Genomic DNA, 21,344 nt, shown 5'->3' with positions numbered 1-21,344 from the left:
TGTCTTCTACATTCAAAAGGCAGTTTTTGAGCATGGAGGGACAATGTGAGATTCATGACGAAGCAGATAGATAGATAGTTTTCTTTTTTCCTTTTTTTTTTTTTTTTTTGTTTGTTTGTGTTTGTTTCGTTTAGCTAGGAGAGAGTGTTTAAGAAAAGATTTGTACAAAAAATAATGTGAAGAAAACATATATAGTTAGTATATAGTATAGTAGATGTAACTGTACGCCTAAAAATCTGTTTTTTGTCTGCAGAGTGGTATGTATATCTATAGGAAAATACACATACTTTGAATATAATAATAAATGTACCTAACACGTTGCGGTACTTCTTAGAGCTATTCAAAAAAAAAAATTAATGGTGTTTACAATAGTTCAATACAATATACGTTATATATGTATATATGTTATGTGTGTTTGTCTGTGAGTACCAATAATTAGCTTAGCTTAGGAAAGAACTTGTTGTTGTTATAGTGTTGAGTAGCGCGTAAAGTTTGTCACTAGCGATCGTGGCATACCTTACGGCATACGTTGGCTTAAACCCTAAACTGCTGCAGTGTTATTATAGTATATGCTATAAGTGCTTCTTTGTATATGTATGGGTCTCGTGTATATATGTATGTGTTTATGCATATGTAATTCCTCCTGTACACTTTGTTGATGATGATCCCGACGCTCACTTGATGCGCTGATGATCGGGCGTGCTCTTGAGTATATCCGGCTGATGCGGATGCGCCACCTGATGATGGTGATGATGATGGTGCGTGCTCTGCGAATTCAGCGTACCCTGATGACTGCCACCGCCACCACCACCGCCACCTCCAGCTGCACCGCCATGATGTGAGCTGCTCAGCGTATGCGAATGCGTCGAGTTGAGCGTGTGCGTGGCATGCGAGTTGAGCGTGTTGTGCGCCGTTGTCGTCGCATTCGTGGAGAAGCCAGTGATGCTGCTTGCCGCTCCCACCGCTGTCAAACCGGCGATACCCCCGCCACCGCCACCCGCTGGCCGCTGAGAGGTGCGCAACGAGCGATGCGATCCGTTGCGTGTCAGCGAATTCATTTGCGGTGTACCCGGCACCGTGTGGCCCAAGGCATTCATGTAGTCGGCAATCAGGAGCGTTATTTCCAGTATCTTCGGTTTGCTCATCGCAAACAGCAGCTTCTGCTCACAGCCGCCGGCCAGCGTGCCATCGTCATGCGACACGACCAGCATGAAGTCATCCTGGCAGCCGCCAAACGTCATCACAGTGCTGTAGGGATAACGCGCCACCGGCGCCATCGTCGACAGCTCGAGCACATTGAGCGCATCCTCTGCCACAGCCAACCAGGCGACCGGGGAACCGGCAGCAGCGTGTGGCTCGCATTGACGTGGCTTGGCCTGGAAGAGGCAGGCTCCGAAGTAGGGCCACTTGCGACAGCAGGTCAAATAGATGCGCACACAGTCGAGGGTGGAGCGACCCTTGAGCAGCGTCCACTTCGAGATGAGCAGCTCCTGCACATCCTTCAGCTGCTCGGCACCGAGCGCATCGCGATACCGATACGGATAGAATTTGTCCAGCGCCTTCAAGCCCACATCACGTGACTTCTCATGCGAATAGTCGCCCATATCGATCTGGGACATCAGGGAGGCCAACTCCAGCGCCAATTCACGGGAGAGTGGGAAGCGACCCTGAACAATCTGCGCGTTTGTCTGATAGCACAACAGCAGACGCTCCTTGTCCGTCTCGCATTTGATGGTGTGCTTCCAGTAGAGACGATTCTTGTAGCTCAACTGTATGACGCGTGAGTTCTCGAATTTGCCGGAACCCTTTTCACGCAGCGCCGTCTCCCACTTGCTGATCACATCACAGAGCTTGGCCAGGGGTTCCAGATAGTGTTCCAGATCCTTTTCGATGGGATCGTCGCTGAACAGGCAAAAGCCATTCGTTGCATCGCGTGTGCCCAGCTCCTGAGCCAACGTCGATTGGAACTCCTCAATCGTTGTGGAGCCATCGAAAGACACCACCTTGGGAAAAGCATTGATGACAAGGTAAGCAAGGAATTCAGCAAGTGGTAGTAGTTCAGCAGTGTAGTAGCTTACCTGGTAAGTAGTGTTCATCATGTGCACGGGTATCGCATGAGGCAGCGAGTGATGATATGGATTCTTCAGCAATATCGATAGCACCTCCATGCGCGACGGTTTCGTTTCGCGTCCCCCATTCTTGAGGGTTCTCTCCAGAGCTCGCTCACAGTATGCGGCATATTTGCCCGTCTCCGTTTTGGTATCCGCATTGCGGGACAAATGCAACTTGAGATACCAGAGCAGGCGACTCGATTTGGGGACGAACAGCGAGACGGCGAGGGCGAGTAATTGCCAGCCCTGGACAAAACTGTAAGCGGGCGGATTGGACTTGCAGTCAATGATGGGCGTCGATACGGGAGCCTGTTAGAAATAAGTAAGTAAGTTTTTTTGGTTACGAATTTAAGGAGTAAAGGTTTTTCTTTAAGGTTTTAAGGCAACACTACGTTTCAATTTTTTGTCTACGATAACTGAAAGCAAACTTGTACACAGAGGACACACTGACAAAAGTAACGTAAATCGGTAATTATTAATCGTTAATGGTGTTTAGATTAGACAATAGCAATTTCCCCTCATACCTGTATCGATGTGGGCGAACTGCCGTTGGCTTGAGCTTGTCCAGCCTGTTGGGTATCACAGGTGAACAGGCTTTGGGTGGCGCACAATAGTAGTTGCTGTAAATTTCATTGGTTTCGTTGGTTGGTTGGTTGGTTGGTTGGTTGTCGTCAGTAGTTCAGTGTTGCAAAACGTTTAGGGTTACGGTTACAGTTACGTTTTGCGGTGTTCGGTTAACGGTTTTTTTTTTGTTGGTTATCGGTATTGGATTTGATTTCGATACACATACAAACGAAACGCAAAACGTAATGAAACACAATAGAATAGAATAGAAGAAGAAAAGCCAAAAAACATTTGCTGATCAATTTGAGCTCACGTTCAATTTTCACTTTCTATATATTTATGTTTTGTTTTCTTTTGTTTTGTTTTGTTTTTTTTTTTTTTTTGTTTTTCGTGTGTGTTTTACATCTATACACAAAAGTCGTATGCTTTTGTTTGTTTGGTTTGTTTGTTTTTATTGAAGAAGCGCAATTAGCAAACGAGGAAACGAGTTAACTTTCAAGTATAATGCGAAACATTCAAAGCCATTTAATACAAAATGATGAGTGAAAGCAGCAACAAACTATGCGCAAAATAGAACAACAACCGAAACTAAACTGGGCAAACCATAAACAAGTCGAGAAAACTCTAGAGAGACAACAACGTTGAACAACATTAATGCGTTCTCAGCACACAGCAAACGTGATTAGAAGTTTCGTAATTATTAGTTATGATATTTGGTTGATGCTCTCAACTTTTGTTATCACGTTAAGTGTGCAGCGCATGAACGTGGCTCAGTTGTATGTGAATGTGTTCTATGTGTGTGATACACTGAGAGTAAAAGTATAGTTTATAGTTTTGCAGCTGCGTTTTTGTGATTTGTTTTTTGCTGCTTTGTGACTTGTGGTGACGTAGAGCCTCTTGAATTGATATTGATTTAAGTTAAAGTTACTACAAACTATTTCTATATTTGCTAAACTTATTTTTATATTAAGATATCTAAAATTGGGAATAATATCACACTAATTTGATAAAGATTGTGCTATATTCAGTTCGTATTTATTTCAGATATAATCTAGAAATAATGGATAAAATGTTCAACCTTTTTTTCACATTTTTTTTTTTTTAATGAAAATTGTATTCGTATTTAAACACCCTGTTTAGACCAAGTGCATCTTTTTCAATGATGCGGTTCTATGATGCAAGTGTTTACACCAAAGTCGCATCACGCAAAAAGCTGTTTGGTGGTGCAAAAGTAAACTAACAAATAAGAATGTCAAAGGTAATAAAAGCATTTGAGCCGAAATTGAACAATTAAATAAATTATGCGACTTGTGGGCACTTTACAAGTATAAGTTTATATAAATTTTATTTATCATTTATAAGTTGACTACTTATTTCCGTTAAGCATCATAATAAGGCATCTCGATCAGCAAGAATCATATTTCTGTATAAACTGATCTAATTGATCGTCTTGGCGATTTTCTTTAAACATTTTCTTATGCCTCTGTCTACTTTCCTTTTAATTTTTTTGGCATATTTAGGGTTTTTTTTTTTATTGCGAAAAAATTTGAAAGCGTCTAAAATTTGTATGTAGCTGATTTCCATAGCTGTGGATTGCCGCATTATGCAGCTCCATTAGTCGTCCCTCTCTAACAAAGGGGCGCTTATGGAATAATGTGGCGAAAGATTCCACTTAACGGAAATTTTCAATGATGCAGCCCAGTGTAAACAGGGTATTACCTATAATGAATATTTCTACCATTGATATTTTCTTTTTAATTCTAATAAGGATTGTAGTATGGTATGAATAACTTGTAGTTGTCTAATTGTTTTTGAGTTCTCTTCAAAATTTATAAGAATGGGAATGGAGAACCAAGTACACGTAAAGGCAAATTGTATTTATATTATTGTATTCTATAATATTACTGTCTCATATAGTTCTGATAAGCCTAATCTTAAGAGTACAGTTGTTTCTAAAGTCATTACAACCCTCCTCTCCTATCCTAAGACATAAGAGGGCCCTCTACGTGGCTCTGTAGGATGATCTATGGGTGTTTGCAGGCGCGTTTTGTTGTACGATAGTATGTATGTATGTACAGTATGTCAAGAAACTCTTTACACACTGAAAAAAACACATATTTTTTGACTTTGCATGCAAAAATAATGCCTTTAATTATTATTTTTCAATATTTTTTTAATGCAGATCTATTATTTAGCAAATTTCAAATTAGTATGTACAAAAATAAAAACAATACAACGAAAGGGAACATTTTAAATCAACAAAATATGAGTTTACACATTTTTGACACTGTCAAGAAAGTGTTTACACACTTTAGTTTTCGATTCTGTTTTGTTCTATTTTTCGTAAAAACTGTACTTTATTGTTAACTATGCTTATGCACTATTCGCTATTTTTGCATTCCTTTTCATTCAATTGCGAAATCTTGCTACGCACTTGTCAAAAAGCTGATTTTTAAATTATTTAACATACCTGGAGCTGGTTTGACTCTTGACGTTACCCAATTGACTTATTATAGTCACAAAATTGGAGAATCTGTAGCTTAGCTAGTGGAGCTGATTAGGGTATCGCGAAAAATAATTTATAATGCTCTAATCGAGCCGAAAATGAAGACAAACTGCAAGCAAAGTGTGGAAATGGTCGAAAAATGGATATTGACGAGCGGGCAGACCGCCTTATTATGGGCATGGTTCGTCAAAACCCCCAAATTTTGATCAGAACCCACACCAAGGAGTTGGAAGAAGGGTGTGACACGGTCAATTCACGTGAAACCCTCCGGCAACTAATTCTGCGGAGCAAACACTCTTCAACCGTTGAAACGGTTGCGCGTAAGAGGCCGCTGCTTTCGAAAGTAAATGTTGAAAACGCTTAAATTTTGGCTTTTAACATGAAAATCACGCCGGACAACTATTGGGATGACGTCGTATTCTATGTCCAAACCAAAAAAAATGCTATACTACAATGATTGACCAACTAGAGTATGGCACAAGCCGTTAACAGCCTTACATCAGCGCAACATCATTCTGACAGTAAAATTGGGAAAATAGTATTTGTTCCGCAGAATTAGTTGCCGGACGGTTTCATGTGAATTGATCGTGTCACACCCTTCTTCCAACTCCTTGGCAAGGGTCCTGATCAAAATTTGGGGGTTTTGACGGACCTTGCCCATTTTAAGGCGGTATGCTCGCTCGTCAATATCCATTTTTCGACCATTTCCATACTTTGCTTGCAGTTTTTCTTAATTTTCGGCTCGATTTGGAGCATTATAAATTATTTTTCGCGATACCCCAAGTAGCTCCACTAGCTAAGCTACAGATTCTCCAATTTTGTGACTATAATAAGTCAATTGGGTAACGTCAAGAGTCAAACCAGCTCCAGGTATGTTAAATAATTTAAAAATCAGCTTTTTGACAAGAACGTAGCAAGATTTCGCAATTGAATGAAAAGGAATGCAAAAATAGCGAATAGTGCATAAGCATAGTTAACAATAAAGTACAGTTTTTACGAAAAATAGAACAAAACAGAATCGAAAACTAAAGTGTGTAAACACTTTCTTGACAGTGTCAAAAATGTGTAAACTCATATTTTGTTGATTTAAAATGTTCCCTTTCGTTGTATTGTTTTTATTTTTGTACATACTAATTTGAAATTTACTAAATAATAGATCTGCATTAAAAAAAAATTGAAAAATAATAACTAAAGGCGTTATTTTTGCATGCAAAGTCAAAAAATATGTGTTTTTTTCAGTGTGTAAAGAGTTTCTTGACATACTGTATGTAAGTGAGTTCCTTGTGATGTAGAGTATAGTTTTGTATGTTTGTAGTACTATACTTGTGTATATGTATGTATGTATTGGCAAGTTTGTGGGTGTGTGAAATTTACAGCAAATACTTTATACAATGATAACGAATCAACAATAAGATTATATCAAAGAAAAAAATATGTAGATATATTCATAGTATATATTATATATACATTGAGAATGTAGGCATGTTTGCTTATATAGAGTATATACACATAGATTAACGAGCAGTTTCATCAGATATAGCTGGTGTATTGTTCTTGAAAGCTAATGCACGAATACTTATGTATATAATGTATGTGTATACGGCTAATAATGCGCCTTGTATAAATAGATTTATACGATTATAGTAGATTGCATATGTGTATGACAGTTATGGGGGAAATTCATTGTCTGTTCCACTACTATACTTAAAACAAGTCAGAGAAAAAAGAAATCAAGTTAGGATTAGTAGACAACAAACACATGCATAGAGGAGTATTAACAATTTAATTTGAGATAAGTTAAGAGTATTTATGTTGGTATGAGAGTATATCTTAAACATTATATTGTGTGATTATAAAGCGTTCGTAAGCTTTTAATTTGAAGCAAAGCTTTTGTTGTGATCAAAGCAAATGCACATGATAAGCAATAAATGCAATTAATCTCGAATCAAAAATGATAACATAATATAGTACGATACCCATATTCAGTTATAGGAAACATTTATTTAGCTAATATCGGTTGAAGTAGCTAAAGGTCAGCTCAAAGTCTAATAAAGAGAGCTTTTCTTTTGATCTCTATTGAAATTCGCACATGAAATGCAGAGATCATGAGAGAGACAGAGAGATATAGAGAGCTACTGATGATGGAGAGAGAGATAGATAGATAGAGAGAGTTGTGGATTCGAGTGGAATCCAATTTGCTAGACATGTAGTTAGTATTTTTGGGATTAGTACGGGGAAATCATAACGAAACAAAAAAAAAACCATTAAACAACTCTTTTAAAGGGGGGAAAGGGTTTCAACTAAAAGAACTTTTGAATGATAAGAAGCTTTGCAACTGAAAAACTTACGCGCGTTTGCTTGCCCAGTTTCTTGTTTACCTGGACACCGACACTTAGTTTCTGGCCCATATGTCGGGAGGTTTGCTTGATCAGTATGCAGATCATTTCGGTCTGCAGCTCCGGCATGTCCAGACAGTGTTGCAAAGCATTCTGGGCGAGCACCACATGATAATCGATTCCCGGCTGATTGACAGCGACCGACATGAACAGCTGAATGCTCTACAAAGATCAAATTCAAAGCGAACCGATTAGTTGGTAAACCTTCAGATAACTTTTATAGTTAATATGCAAACGAATATGTTATATAAAAAGAACAACTTAAGATAGCTTGAAATGCAATAGAATATTCAAAGAATTTAAAGATAAGTCTTTCAGTATTACAATATTTGAAAACCAACTTAAGATAGGTTTGCGATCATTAGTGGTTAACAGCTGAATGCTCTACAAATATAAAATTCAAAGCGATACGATTAGTTAAGAAACCTTTGAGGAAGAACTTCAGATAACTTTTATAGTTAATATGCAAACGAATATATTATATAAAACGAACAACTTAAGATAACTTGAAATGCAATAGAACATTCAAAGAGTTTAAAGATAATTTATTTAGTACTATAATATTTGAAAACCGACTTAAGATAGGTTTGCGATCATTAATGGTTAACAGCTGAATGTTCCACAATGATCGAATTCAAAGTAATACAACTAGTTGACTTTTTTTTTAAAGAACTTCAGATAGGTTTTTTAATTATTATGCAAACGAATATATGATAAGTTTTTAAGTAATATAATACTTAATGAGCAACAATGTTAAATGGTAATGTAATATTAAAAGAATAATTTGAAATCTAGGTTTGCGATCATATATAACGAATTAAGAAAAGTTTCGAATGAATCAATCAATTAAATATAACATTAAAAGATCACCATGAGATAGGTTTCAAATTAATGATACCATAATTTAGTTTCAGATCTGTTGAAAATTGCTGTGAGATCAACTTAATATCTTACCTTGAAGAGTTTTATGGCCTCTGGCTGCATGGACTCGGTGTGCATGGAGGACAAGGGCGCTGCGATGGTATCTTTGGTGTGTAGCAGTATGGGATGGCGCCAGAGCACGCAGTCTACAAGAAGAAGAGGTGTGATATTAAATGCATTTGGGAAGGGAAAGATCTTTTTGTGGCTCACTTGGATCGCCGTCGGTCTCCATGAGCTTCTGCACCAGCTGTTCGTATTGTGTGCCCGCACTCGGTCCGCCGCCGGATACAACGGTCAGATGATAGAGCCAATTGTCACGCTCCGGTTTGCCGGATAGTATCAGATACGTGGGACCCTGGTGTGCCGGATAGATGGCGACCGTGAGACGTGCTTGATCCTGGGCGGCATCTTCGCGTTCCTCCGAATCGGAGTCGGACACATGTTCCACCTCCTCGACACGTGCATCGCGCATGTTGATCTGTCCCAATGGATTCTATAATAAAGAAGACAGTGCTTGATATAGTGAGAGAGCGAAATCAAGAAATAGTCTGCGACTTACGGTTTCTGCCGGTGCCTTGAAGTAGAGGAACATTTTGCCAAGCAGGACACACCAACACTTCTTGGCGTGGCCGTTCTTCACCTTGGTCACCCAGCCCTGCACCGTGGGCTTCTGATCATCGCGACTGAGCAGCAACTTTGTCGCATTCCGACGCTGCACATTCTGCAGCACACGTATCCAATCATCCATCGTAGCGTGCGAATCGGCTGTCAAATAGTACACCTTCTTGCCCGTATCGATCTCAAATGTGGAGGCGCCCTCGGCGCGACTAATGCGACAGGCTTCGTCCAGCTGGATTTGACCCTGCGGCTTACGCTGCACATCGTGCTGACTCTTCCAGTAGTTGAGGCTGCCGTTCTTGAGGACAAACCAGCGCTTGCGCCACGTCTTCAGCTTGCCACCAAGCTTGGCCAGGTGCCCCATCTAAGGAGAAGGAATTGAATGGGTAGGAATATAGTTACTTCGTTTAATTTTTACTACTTATTTGTTAATCGAAATTTCCTTCAATTGACCAACTAACTGACTAAACAGTGACCTTGCATCCGAAATTGTAAGACCTAGAAGGCTGCATTCATTAGTTAGCAAATTATCCACAACATAAAATGTGTTTAACTGGCTGATTGAATAACTAACAAATCCTAAACGGTAGATTTATTGCCTATATATGCTTATCGCAATTCCTTTAAATTGACAAACTAGCTGACTAAATGATGATTCAAACTGGTAAGAGCTAGAAGGCTGCATTCAAGAGTTATCAGTTCATATGCAGTTCCTGTGCATTGACTAACTAACTGATTGACTAAACTGTCAACGTAATTCCTAAATGGTAGATGCAAGAAGGCTGAAATTTGTGCAGCACATTTCCTAACTAGAGTTTTGTTTGCAAACTTAAAATGAAATTTTGAGTGCAATACGTATTTTCTTATCGGAGATCCTTTCATTTGACTGGACGCTTGAAATATCGACTTACATTCTAAATGGTAAGAGCTAGAGGGCTGGCATTTTTATGCAAAAATTAATAGTTAGGGATTGATCGACAACTTGTACGCAACATTTACTAAATAGTGGTTTAAAGATCATTTAATTTTTTTAACTGACTGAATAATTCCCTGATTAATAGTACACTATAAATGGTTAGAGGTAGAAGCGTGTCATTGTTTCATAAGATAGCGTTTAATAAAGAAAAGTGTTAGTCAAAATGCAGAATGCGAAGAGAAAAAAACTAGTTTGAAATGTGGATTTCGAATCTCGATTTAAGATGTTTTTGATCCTAAAAACAAAAATCTTTAGGTTGAAAAAATCTTAAATCAATATTTGTAAATCTTGCTTCAAGAATGTTTTATTTTAGATTTAATCTTGCAAATCGTGATTTAAGATCTGTTCGATCTTAAGAAAACAAGATTTTTTCTTTCTGTGTATCATTGTCACATAATTATATCCAAAGCATTATAATACAATATCGTGAGTACAGCTGTTCTTACCTTCTCGAGGGACTCGAGCTTCTTGCTGGGCGAATCGACGTAGGATTGACGCATGAGCAGCGATGGCATCGAGGCGTCCATGCACGTTGACTCGGAGACGGCATCGGGGGGCAGGGCGTAGTCGTCGGAGAGGCCTGATTCAAAGGAAAGATCTGAAATTACTGTGCCACGCATGTGGGGACTCACGCGCAGTTGCGTCAGCTGCGCGCCAGTGGGCGTGGTCATGGGTATGGTCATGGGCGTGGGCGTGGGCGTGGGCGTGGGCGTGAGCGTTGTCGTGGCATGTAGGCGTGGCAGCGTGCTCTGTACATGTTGCACGGACACCAACGGTGGCGCCTGAGCGTGTGGCAACGTGTGATGATGCTGATAGTGATGGTGATGTGCTTGTTGTTGTTGTTGTTGTTGGTGTAAAGTTGTTGTGGTGCGTGTTGTCATTGTTGTGAGTACTGTTAGGCGGATGTGGGATGTGGTTAATGAAGGCGATGTTTGGGTTAATAATGGTAATCGGAGGTGGAATCAAATATGATGGCGGTCGGTTATCACGACAACAAGGGCGAGACGAAGGGCGATGGAAATGCAACCCGTTTGTATTAGAATCGTTTGTTAGAATACGCTTTGAAAATTAGTTGTATTTAGTTTGACAGAAAGCCAAAGAACCAGGCAAATACGGTTTGCTAAAGGAGTCAACGATTTATCTAGAGTGGATGAGGAATTTCTATAATTACTTCAAGGAAAAATTCAGGGGAATAGCAATTGCATGAAGCAACAAAAAAGAAAGGAAGAATTATGGAAGATGTTTAAAAAATAATGAAGAAGTATAATAAAAATGTATATAATTGTTATCGATGGAATGCAGAATGAATAAGTTCCAAAAAAATAACATTTGAAAACTGAATTTTAAAATATTTGAATAATACAATTATACAGTATTTAAAATTGAATAGAAACAAGGGAATACTTGATATTATAAACAATAGCAATATTATAAATTAAAAATAAAAATAAAAACCAAAGAAAAATGTAACAAAAAGGTAAAACATTTCTTGATTCTAAAAGAAAATATTATTTAAAATGGACAAAAATGTGAATGGGATATTTATTGATAATAGAAATTTGAAGAAAATGTCACATTTCAATATAAAATATAAATGAAATATTTCTGAAATAAAATCAAATAAATCATTTTCAAATTTCATGAGATTTCCTAGTTTGAATTTGTGGAAATAATAAATAAATAATTGTAGAAAATATAAGATTTAAATAAGAAATAGAAATGGAATATTTCTGGACTAAAATCGTATAAATCTTTAAGTGGGGAATTTCGGGAAAATGAGAACTCACAATTTGAAATTGTGGAACATAATAAATAAAGTTAGAAATAGGATATTTATCGGAGAAATTGAAGGATTTCCTATAATAAATAGGACAGGAAACAGGAATAGATGCACAAAGAAAGGATATAAGCAGGCGATCAAAGAGTTAGTTGGGATTACAGAGTTAGTTAGTTAGTTGATTAGTAGTTGGTAATTGTTGGATGTTGGTTAGTTGGTTTGACTTAGTTAGTTGGTTCGTGCTGTGTGTGGTGCTAAGCTGTAAGCTGTTCGCTTTAAGGCTACGAGTCGGGGCTACGAGACAAGCAGGAGGCGGAGAGTTTCACAGGGACTACGGGTCGTATACGTACCACGCGCTTTGGCATTCTTGGGACTCTCGGAGCCGCTGCGCTTGGCGGGACTCAAGCTCGACGAGGTCTTCAGACTCTTCGAGGGACTCGAAGCGCTGCCGGATGTGGAGGTCTCCGTGTTGTCCGTGCTGGAGGAATTGTGCGAATTGTGGGTGAGCATGACGGCATGATCTTCGCCATCGCTCGAATCATCGCTGGAGTCGCCGGTGAAGGGCATCGAGCGTATCTGCGAGGCACGCCCCTTGACCGTGGCATAGACGGGCACAGAGATATCACAGAAGCCGCCGCTGGCGGTTTGTTGTTGCCTCGTCGGTGGCTGCGGCGTTCCCGGTGTCCCGCTGCTGCCCAGCGTGCCGCTGTTTCCCCCGCCGCCACCACCACCACCACCTTCATGATGACCATGACCATGTCCATGACCATGGCCACGTCCACGTCCATTCGACAAGGTCAGACTGTGCTGCTCCTGCTGCTGCACATCCGGTGTGGCATGGCTGTGTTCATTGCTGTCCGCCGTGCTGCTGTTGCCATGCCCATTGCCAGCTGCGGCTGTGCCTGCGAGGCCATCGTTGGCCACCTGATAGATCTTGGCCTCCCAGCTGGGAAAGCGATGCAGGGGCGGCGTCGGGGGACGTGGCACGCCCAGTTCGCTGGTCGTCGTTGTGGTGGTGCTCGAGTTGCCGCCGCTGGCCATCAAGGCGGGATTGTTCTTCATCCACGCTGGCAACTTCTCACACGATGGCGTATAGATCTCGGCATAATCGTGCGCCGTATCCGTGTCGGAACTATCCGGACGCGCTGCTGTCGATTGCGCCGCCTTGCTGGAGATGCTGGAGAGTGGGGCCAACGTCAGGCCATCGACTGCGGCCACCAGATTGCGTTCCAATTCCTGGGGCTCCATCGAGAGATTGCGTCGATGCTGATGATGCGGATACGAGCTGGTCAGCGGGCGACTGATAATCTCCTGGGGATCAAGACTCTCGCTGCGTCTGCGTGTCTCCGGGGTGCTGGCAAAGTCCTGCACATCCAAGCTGAGACTGTTGCGCACGGGTCCGACGATGCTGTGTCGCTGCGATTGATTGGCAATGTGATTCTTGAGCAGTTCCAGCTGCTGGTTGCACTTGATGTTCTGTTCGCGCAGCAGTTGATTCTGCTCCTCGAGATCGCGCAGCTTGTTGTTCACCCACTCCTTGATCTTCGCAGCTTTGGCCTCGATCTGACGTGCGTCATGCAAACGCAGCTGACGTTGCTCCTCCACCTGGATTTCCAATGAGCTGATTGTCTTCTCCGCCGCGTCCGATGTCGTTGACGAGGATGTGGCACTTGTGCCGCTTGTGGCAAGTGCTGCGCTCAATGCAGCTGCTGCTGCAACTGCCTGTTGCTGCTGCTGTTGTTGTTGCTGCTGTTGTTGCTGCTGTTGCTGGTGGATGGGCGAACTCGTTGCCGTGCTTTGCTGCGAGTGCTGACTATGCGATTGCTGTTGCTGCTGCTGCTGTTGTTGCTGTTGCTGTTGCTGCTGTGCTTGGGGCTTTGGCCATTCACTCAGCCGCTGCTCCATAGCACGCACCTGTAAGTAGAGCAAACAAAACACAATCGAGTTAACTAACTTTGCTTCTTTCGTTTTTTTCTTTCTTTAGCGCAATTCAATTACATTTACACTAAGCTCCCCAAGGATTAAATTGATGCCCACGCTTTGTCTGCTTGCCACAGAGCGTTCAATCGTGCAACAACTAATCTACTTTAGCAGCAAGCGGCAGCAAATGGAAGGAGCCAGAGTCTGCACTTTAATTTCCACATACATTTTATTTATATTCGGTTTTTATTGTGTGCATATTTGTAATAATTAGGAGCTCAATTTGGCGCTTTTGAATTGACTTTTAAGATAAGATTTTCACGATTTTTGTAATAGTTAAATACTATTGTTTTTATAAATTCGATTTTAAACAAATTTTTTAAGATTTTTCTACGCATTTTAAATAACTACTTAGCGGACTTTGTAGTTGAGAGTTGAAATGTTCACACTGTTCATTTTAATCGTAAAATTAAGCTAATTATATCAAGCTGGCTTCATCCAATAGTTCTTGTAAATATAAGCGAACTTCAAAATCATACAAAATATTATAATATTTAGTAGAAGTTGTCAACTCTTTAACAAAAGTTTCCAAAGTTGTGCTTTAATTTTTTTTATATTTTTTGGCAGACTTTACTAATTTTATCTGCTTAAATTACTATCAAATAGTATATTGGTAAAATAATTCTAATAATAAAATTCGAAGAATCTAATTTTTTCTCTAAATACAAACGACTTAAAAGGCATTTAAAATAATGATTGGCTCGCTGGTAAATGATTTTCAAAGAACACAAAATGGACTTTTCTAAGAAAAATTCAATGAAATACAATCAACTTTTCAATCTTAGTGCTCCCTTTCGCTCTCTTAATTTCAACTAGAATTGCCCGAGAAGTAAGACTGGGTTCGACTGTGAGATACCTCAGGTATCATACCTGTAACCGCTTTCAACAAAACCATATTCCACAAATATACTCCTTAACAAAGCAACCAAGACCCAATAGTAAAAAAGCGTTTTTTGTCATACAAAAGTATTTCTTAAAAAATTTTAATCTGAGCGCAACCAAATTTTCAGGAATCATAAATACTACTAGTGTTATTGTATGTGCAGAAAATCGACTTGTGGGGGCGGAAGTGGGCGTGGTAAAACTTTGAAATACTTGATCTTCGTGAAAACATAACAAGTGATGTCGAAACAAAGTATTATATATCTATATATCTTACAGTCTCTGAGAGTTAGGTATTCATACGGACGGACAGACAGACGGCCATTGGTAAATCGTCTCGGCTGCTGACGTTGATAAATCATATACTATATATTCTTTATGGAGTCTGAGGTGTATAAATACAATTGTTTTAATGCTCTTATACTTTCGTTAAATGAAGAAGTAAATTCAGAATATAGAATATATATGCAATCAGCATGAATATACAATTAGTTAAAGCGTTAATTTCAATGCAAGCGAAGAGGCAAGCAATCAGACTCAAGTGCGCAAGAAGAGGAGAAGGAGTGTGTAAATGATGAGGCGCAATGGCGCAAAAAAGTTGTGTAATTAAACGCAACCATTTGGGACAGCAAGCATTTAACACACGGCTTTGTCGCTGAGAGAGAGAGAGAGAGAGAGAGAATATCATGCGAAGAATGTGGAAATGTGCTCTGCACTGGATTCTCAGTACACATTTTTATGGGCAGCCAACAATTTGCAAGTAATGCGAAAGACAGACGAAGACAAAGCTGATGTGGTAGAACACACAAAGGATGGTGGCGAGGTGCAGAATGTGGCAAGGAATAAGTTCATTTGGCACGCCAAGTTGCCAAGAGTTGTCAAGTTGCCCTCGAGACTGGTCACAGGAAACCAAACTGACAACTAAACCAAACCCGGAAGCATTCTGAGCGCCACACTTGCAACATGCTCCTCTTCCTCGCTTCCTCTTCCTCTATCTGCTGCTGTCTACACCTATTGCATTATTAGTTTTGCCACTTTGGATTGTCTGACAATGCAAATGGGTCAATTGTCCAATGTTCGATGTGTGTCTGTGTGTGTGTGTGTGTGGAGAGATTGCAGGTCGTGGAACCCGAGACTCGACTCCGCCTTTGCCGTTGCCGTTGCCGTTGCCACATCATGTTGCGCACACAACTCAACAACTCAAGCTCAGCTGCAGAGTGAAGCGGAATGTTAAAAATAAATAGACTGCCAAAAATAACAACGAGAACGTCAGGTTATTGGACGCGACCGACGCATATAAAATGCCAAAGTTTATGCTTGCTCCTCTGACACGAACAGAAGCTCCTCAAACACACACACACACACATAGACACATGCAATCCTTACACACACACAGAGGGAGATACACACTGACAACGCCTCAATAACCGCCGACAGTTATAAGCCCGAGAATAAACAGAGTTATGGTCATGCAAAACAACAAAAAATATACTGTATATACATACAAGTATATAGTATAAAATATGGATACCAACCATCGACGTTGGTTCTCAGTTGTCGGTTGTCGGTTGATGACACCGCGCCATATGCGTTTAAATCACACAAAGGGAAAATGTAATCAAACTTGCCCCAAAGGCTTCATTCTAGCTATCGCTTTCACAGCTTTGTCCAACGTAATTATATTTATTTAAATTGGAAAAGCTGCACTTAACAAGAGTTTACATTCGATTTTAAATCGATTGATTTAAATATAATTGAAAGAGAGAAATATAATAACTAGAACTGACTGAAATATAAATAGAAGAACTGAAATATAATTTAATTAAAAAAAAAAAACACTTTATTTATATAGCTAAAACTAGCAGTTTTGATCAGTAATTGAAACTATAAAAGAATAAGTAATTGTGCTCGACTGTGAGATGCTTCTACGTGTTTCTTTTCAATAAAACTATATTCTACCAATATACCACAAATATACCTCAAAAATGTACTAAAATATATTGAAAACTATATTTGGTATATCAATATTTTACTACATTCAAAATATACCATAGAGCACATAATATACCAGATTCTCAGTCAAAGAAACAAAGACACAATTGCAATTTTTGTCTGATCGAAACCAAATTTTTAGGAATCTTAAATACTGTAGTTATTAATGTATGTACCAATGTACCATGTATTCGATTATTGTCGATTTGTGGGCGTGGTAAAAAATTGAAGCAAACTTGATATGCATTACAAGTGTTGCCGAAAAAAATTATAACTCTATCTCTTATAGTCTTTGAGATCTAGGTGTTCATACGGACGGACAGACAGACAGACGCACGTTGATGAAGAATATATTATATATACTTTATAGGCTCGAAGATGCCTCCAATTGCCTGGACGCACAAAGTTATGATAAAAATCCAGATTAAGAGTTAAACTATTTTAATTAAGAATTAACCACAAACAATTCACCTAAGTAGAAATTCCTTAATAATTTGAAAGTAACGCTATACAAATAATGTGAATAAATGTCTTTTCTTTATTCTATAATTTAGTGAAATATTTCTTGGGTTTGAAAAGTTTTACTAAAGTAATTGAGAGCACATATTTTATTTATTAATTTCTTTTCTAACATTTCCAAGTTTTACTATTTTAATTGCCTTTTTGTGAGCAACTCTTTAAATGCATAAAACTGCCCCGAAACGTAAGCAGTTGATTTCATAATTTAACGTGTAACATTTTAAGTTAATCTGGGCTAAAATATGTTACCACGTTGTGGCCTGAAAAGTCTATAAAAAGCTTAAGTGCGGTGGAATGCGGGGAGAGGCGAGGAATGTGGAAAGTGGAAAAGTCTGGCAAAAGTCAAAGCATTTACAGCGACACTTTTGCAACGGCAAAAAGTATGCAACTTTGTGTGGCATGCAGCTGTTGTGTGGCAGCCTGGCAGCCAGGCAGAAGCTAAGCTGGGCAGCGTGAATCAAGGCATTAAATACGCCCAAGTAGTTTCTTTCGGTTTCAAGTTTCTGGCCAAAAACTTGGGCCATAAAATTTGATGTCTCCATCCCTCCCCCAAAAAAAGAAGAAAAATAAAAAATAAAACGAAGGCAACATTTAACAAAAGTTGTGCAACGTTTTGTTTTCATGTTGTTCGTTTTGAAGATGCCAACAAATGGGATATCTAATGTTTAAAGTTTAGTTTAACATATGAAGGGGATAACAAGGGAGGGAGGGAACTGGGGTTAAAGTTTAGCATTTGTTTGGAATCCTTTTTGGATATAGTAGAATGCATTTAGGCGTATGCGAAAAACTTGTTTGTGCTTTGTGACAAAGAACAAATAGGAATTGAAACTTTGGGGCAAACACAGTTGACTTTATCTGTGTGCTGCCACAAGCTGTCGTGCCGTGGCTTGTGGCAACCACAACAACAACAACAGCAACAGCAACCACATGAAATGTCAGTCAGATATATTAGTATAAATCTGCCGAGCTGCCAACCAAAAGTAAATCCGGCAATTTTCGCTATTTGATTGGATTTGAATTGGAATTAAAGTCGCGTCTTATTGCCTCCTGAGCTCATAAAGAGCCCAAGACTTGGGTCTTTAGAAATAGAAATAGAAGTTGAAGTTGAAGTTGAAGTGGGGGCAAGTTGCGCTTTACGGCTGAACGCAGCTGCAACTGTCAAGCGTAAAAAGGAAACAATTCGATTTTTTATTGCGGAACGACATTTTTATTGCTGACTGCATCGAAGGCAAAATGTGAATGTGAAATGGAAAATGGAAAATGCGAACGAAGTTTTCTCTGCATTTCTTTTTTTGCAGACTGGCCTCATCGTCTGGCACTTAACATAAATCTAGCTGCTTCTGTCTGTGTTGCATGCCACTTGCATTAACTGTAAGCCCAAGAATCCTACACAATAATTTGCCCCAACGCACAATCCGATTATGTCCCAAAGCAAGATAGCGATGAGTGAGTTATGCATGAATGCAAAAAAAATGTTTGAATTTGAATTTGAAATTTGTGAATGCGACGCAGAGACACAAAGTTTGCGAGCATTTTTGGATGCACATAATAAATAATCATTTTCTTCCAGAGGGAATCAAATTTGTTTTTGGCAACAAACTTTTCTCCATCCTTTGGCTCGTGCTCTGGCGAAGCATGAATCCTGCTTTTTTATGACTAAATGAGCAGACGCAATTAAGTTGCTCTGCAAGGGTTGAAAGAGTGAGGAATGCGATGGAGAAGGGGGAAGGGGGGCAGCCACCCAGCAGATGACTAACTATTGCTAAGCCGACTGGCTGCCAAGAGCAGCAATAAAGCAAAGAGAACAGCAGAAACAGTGAGAGAGAGAGAGAGAGAGAGAAGTGAGTGGCGAGCCATAGAATGGCCATTTGCGGTGACTCAGTACTGTATGCGTATGTTTGTGTGTGTGTGGCTGTCACAGATGATTAATAAGTTTGTAATGGCTACTAATGCGACCGCTAGATGGCGCTACGTACACCACTTGCACACAAAAGAAACTCGCGCCACATAAAAGAAACCAACACAACAGAATGCGAGGGCATAAATTATGCAATTAAGCTGATTGAGTTATGCACCACGAACGCCAGGTGGCGTTCTGTGCGTAACAAGCATAAATAATAATGCTGGACAGCAGCAGAACTTTTAATCCTGCAAAAAAAAAAAAAAAGAAAAGTTTCTGCCATTTAATCAAATTAGTTTTTGCGCGTAATAATTTAGATCGCCTGTTAGTTGAATAAATTCTTTATGCAATTTATTATGTATGTGCTCATTTATTGTGGGCATTTTGAAAGCAGATTTCTCAAAGGAAAAGATTTACCAAGAAACCAAGTTATTTATACATAGTTAAGTCATTGCATAATTAGGAGTAAATAACTGTTTTAATGATAACTTAATTATAAAATTCTATGATTCTGTATAGAAACATATTGTTTGATCTTCAAGAAAACAAATTACGTTTTATTTAGTTATCTTTTAGTTATTAAATAGTTGATAATTAAATAGGTAGTTAAATATAATATTTAAGTGTTTATTGTTATTTGTATGATATATTTTTTACAATATTTTTAATAATACATAAACGTGTTAGACATTACTTTTAAGAATTTATAAAGTATTTATTAATTGCCAATTGGGCTATTCAACTTATTTAATTATATTTGGTTTATTGAATAGTTATGAGAAGGAATAAGTTTTTGTGATAATTCAATTTGATTATTTTACGACCAAGCTGTTGAGGGTCTGTTTTATGGAGTTACTTAAAAAAATAATCTCTCAGCGTTCAAAAATTGTGAATTAAATATTTTCTGAATGCTTTTTTTCCCAGAACAAAAATTCTTAATATATTTTCATTGTAAGCATACATGTTTAAAAACAAGTAAGAAAGCTACCCTTTGAAATAATATCATATTCAACAAATATACCAATTCAATATACCGAAAAATACTAAAATATACCAAAGACTTTATTTTGTATATCGATATAGTACATTTAAAATATACCGTAAAATACTAAACATACATACTTTATTACCAAAAATACTAAAATATACCAAAAACTATATTTGGTATATAGAAAATACTCTGAACCTACATAAGTATATACTTTTCTTCTATTCATTAAAATTCTCAAGATTTTCACATTTTTTGCTATCTATTGTACTTTATCCGCTTGACTTTCTTTATTGAACATCCTTCAGTAGAAGACGATTATCCTTTCGAATTGCTACCTTTGCAAGGTAATTCATTAGGAAGCAAATCCCTTTTTCACTCTTTTGCATTTTTCGCTCAATCTGCTTCGAACAGCTGGCAATTTATTGCCTCTGATTGACAGCACTTTAGTTCTTCAATCTTGGCTTGCCTCATTTTTCTATGCAGCTGTCTGCGAGGGGCAAAAAGCGAGTCTGAATAGGGGGGGATGGGCGGTGGTGGAAGTGAACTCGCTTTCCGTTGTACAAATTGATGGGCCGCTTTGGCAATTTGTTAATATATATTACACACAAATGTGCCGCAACATCGCAATGGGCAACACACACAAATGTTGATATCTGCCACCCCCCTCCCCCCCACCCCCGAAATTCTCTTTATCTCCATTCCCCATCTCTCACTTGCTCTGCATCAATTTGCTGGGGCATCCACTTTGCTGCACATCTCATATTTGGCGTCTTTCACATGTTGCCTCTTTGCGTTTTATTTGCGTTTCTTGTGTTTCTTTCACATCTTGAGCAAATAGCTTCCTCCCCCCTCCTCCTCCTTCTTGTGCTCCCCTCAAGCATTCACCCTACACGCTTGATGCCCCACACGTTCCTCGCCTCGCCTCGCCTCGTCTTGGCTGTCATGCCACATTTTCGACGTTTAATTTCGAGTCATGATTCCATTGTTATTTATAGTCAACAAAGCGGCAGCAACAGCAGCCACTCTAGACAACACTCCATAAAATATTGTGGCTCCCTCCCAGCTGCAGCCTCTCTCTCTCTCTCCTACTCTGTCTCTGCCCCACGAGGTGGCACGCGTCGCTGTTGCCTTGTGTCGCGCTGTGTTGCGTCGTCGCTTAGTCTGGGGTAGCTTCTGTTGCTGCCACTGCCACTGCCACTGCCACTTATCTG

The 21,344-nt window shown here is 39.3% G+C and overlaps 1 protein-coding gene across 12 annotated transcripts in view; it reads right to left on the bottom strand.

Annotated features, from left to right (window-relative positions):
- Window positions 1-22: 22 nt before the first annotated feature.
- Window positions 23-21,344, bottom strand: part of LOC133849420 (uncharacterized protein CG43867) — a 184,522-nt gene continuing 163,200 nt past the window's right edge. For 4 of the 12 annotated variants that reach the window (XM_062285486.1, XM_062285490.1, XM_062285497.1 and 1 more), the window contains 9 exons: window positions 12,220-13,783; window positions 10,539-10,984; window positions 9,058-9,480; window positions 8,709-8,991; window positions 8,532-8,644; window positions 7,530-7,739; window positions 2,636-2,731; window positions 2,079-2,420; window positions 23-2,003 (listed from right to left, as the gene is read on the bottom strand). In XM_062285486.1, coding sequence (XP_062141470.1) covers window positions 675-2,003; window positions 2,079-2,420; window positions 2,636-2,731; window positions 7,530-7,739; window positions 8,532-8,644; window positions 8,709-8,991; window positions 9,058-9,480; window positions 10,539-10,984; window positions 12,220-13,783 — 4,806 coding nt within the window. In that variant the 3' untranslated portion in view covers window positions 23-674. The remainder of the gene's footprint in view (window positions 2,004-2,078; window positions 2,421-2,635; window positions 2,732-7,529; window positions 7,740-8,531; window positions 8,645-8,708; window positions 8,992-9,057; window positions 9,481-10,538; window positions 10,985-12,219; window positions 13,784-21,344) is intronic. The other 8 variants (XM_062285492.1, XM_062285494.1, XM_062285487.1 and 5 more) reach the window with 7 other exon arrangements.

Source organism: Drosophila sulfurigaster, chromosome X (genome assembly GCF_023558435.1).
Source record: "Drosophila sulfurigaster albostrigata strain 15112-1811.04 chromosome X, ASM2355843v2, whole genome shotgun sequence".
NCBI lineage: Eukaryota > Metazoa > Arthropoda > Insecta > Diptera > Drosophilidae > Drosophila > Drosophila sulfurigaster.
The sequence above is the reverse complement of the archived record's forward strand: the minus strand, read 5'-3'. Positions and strand labels throughout refer to the sequence as shown.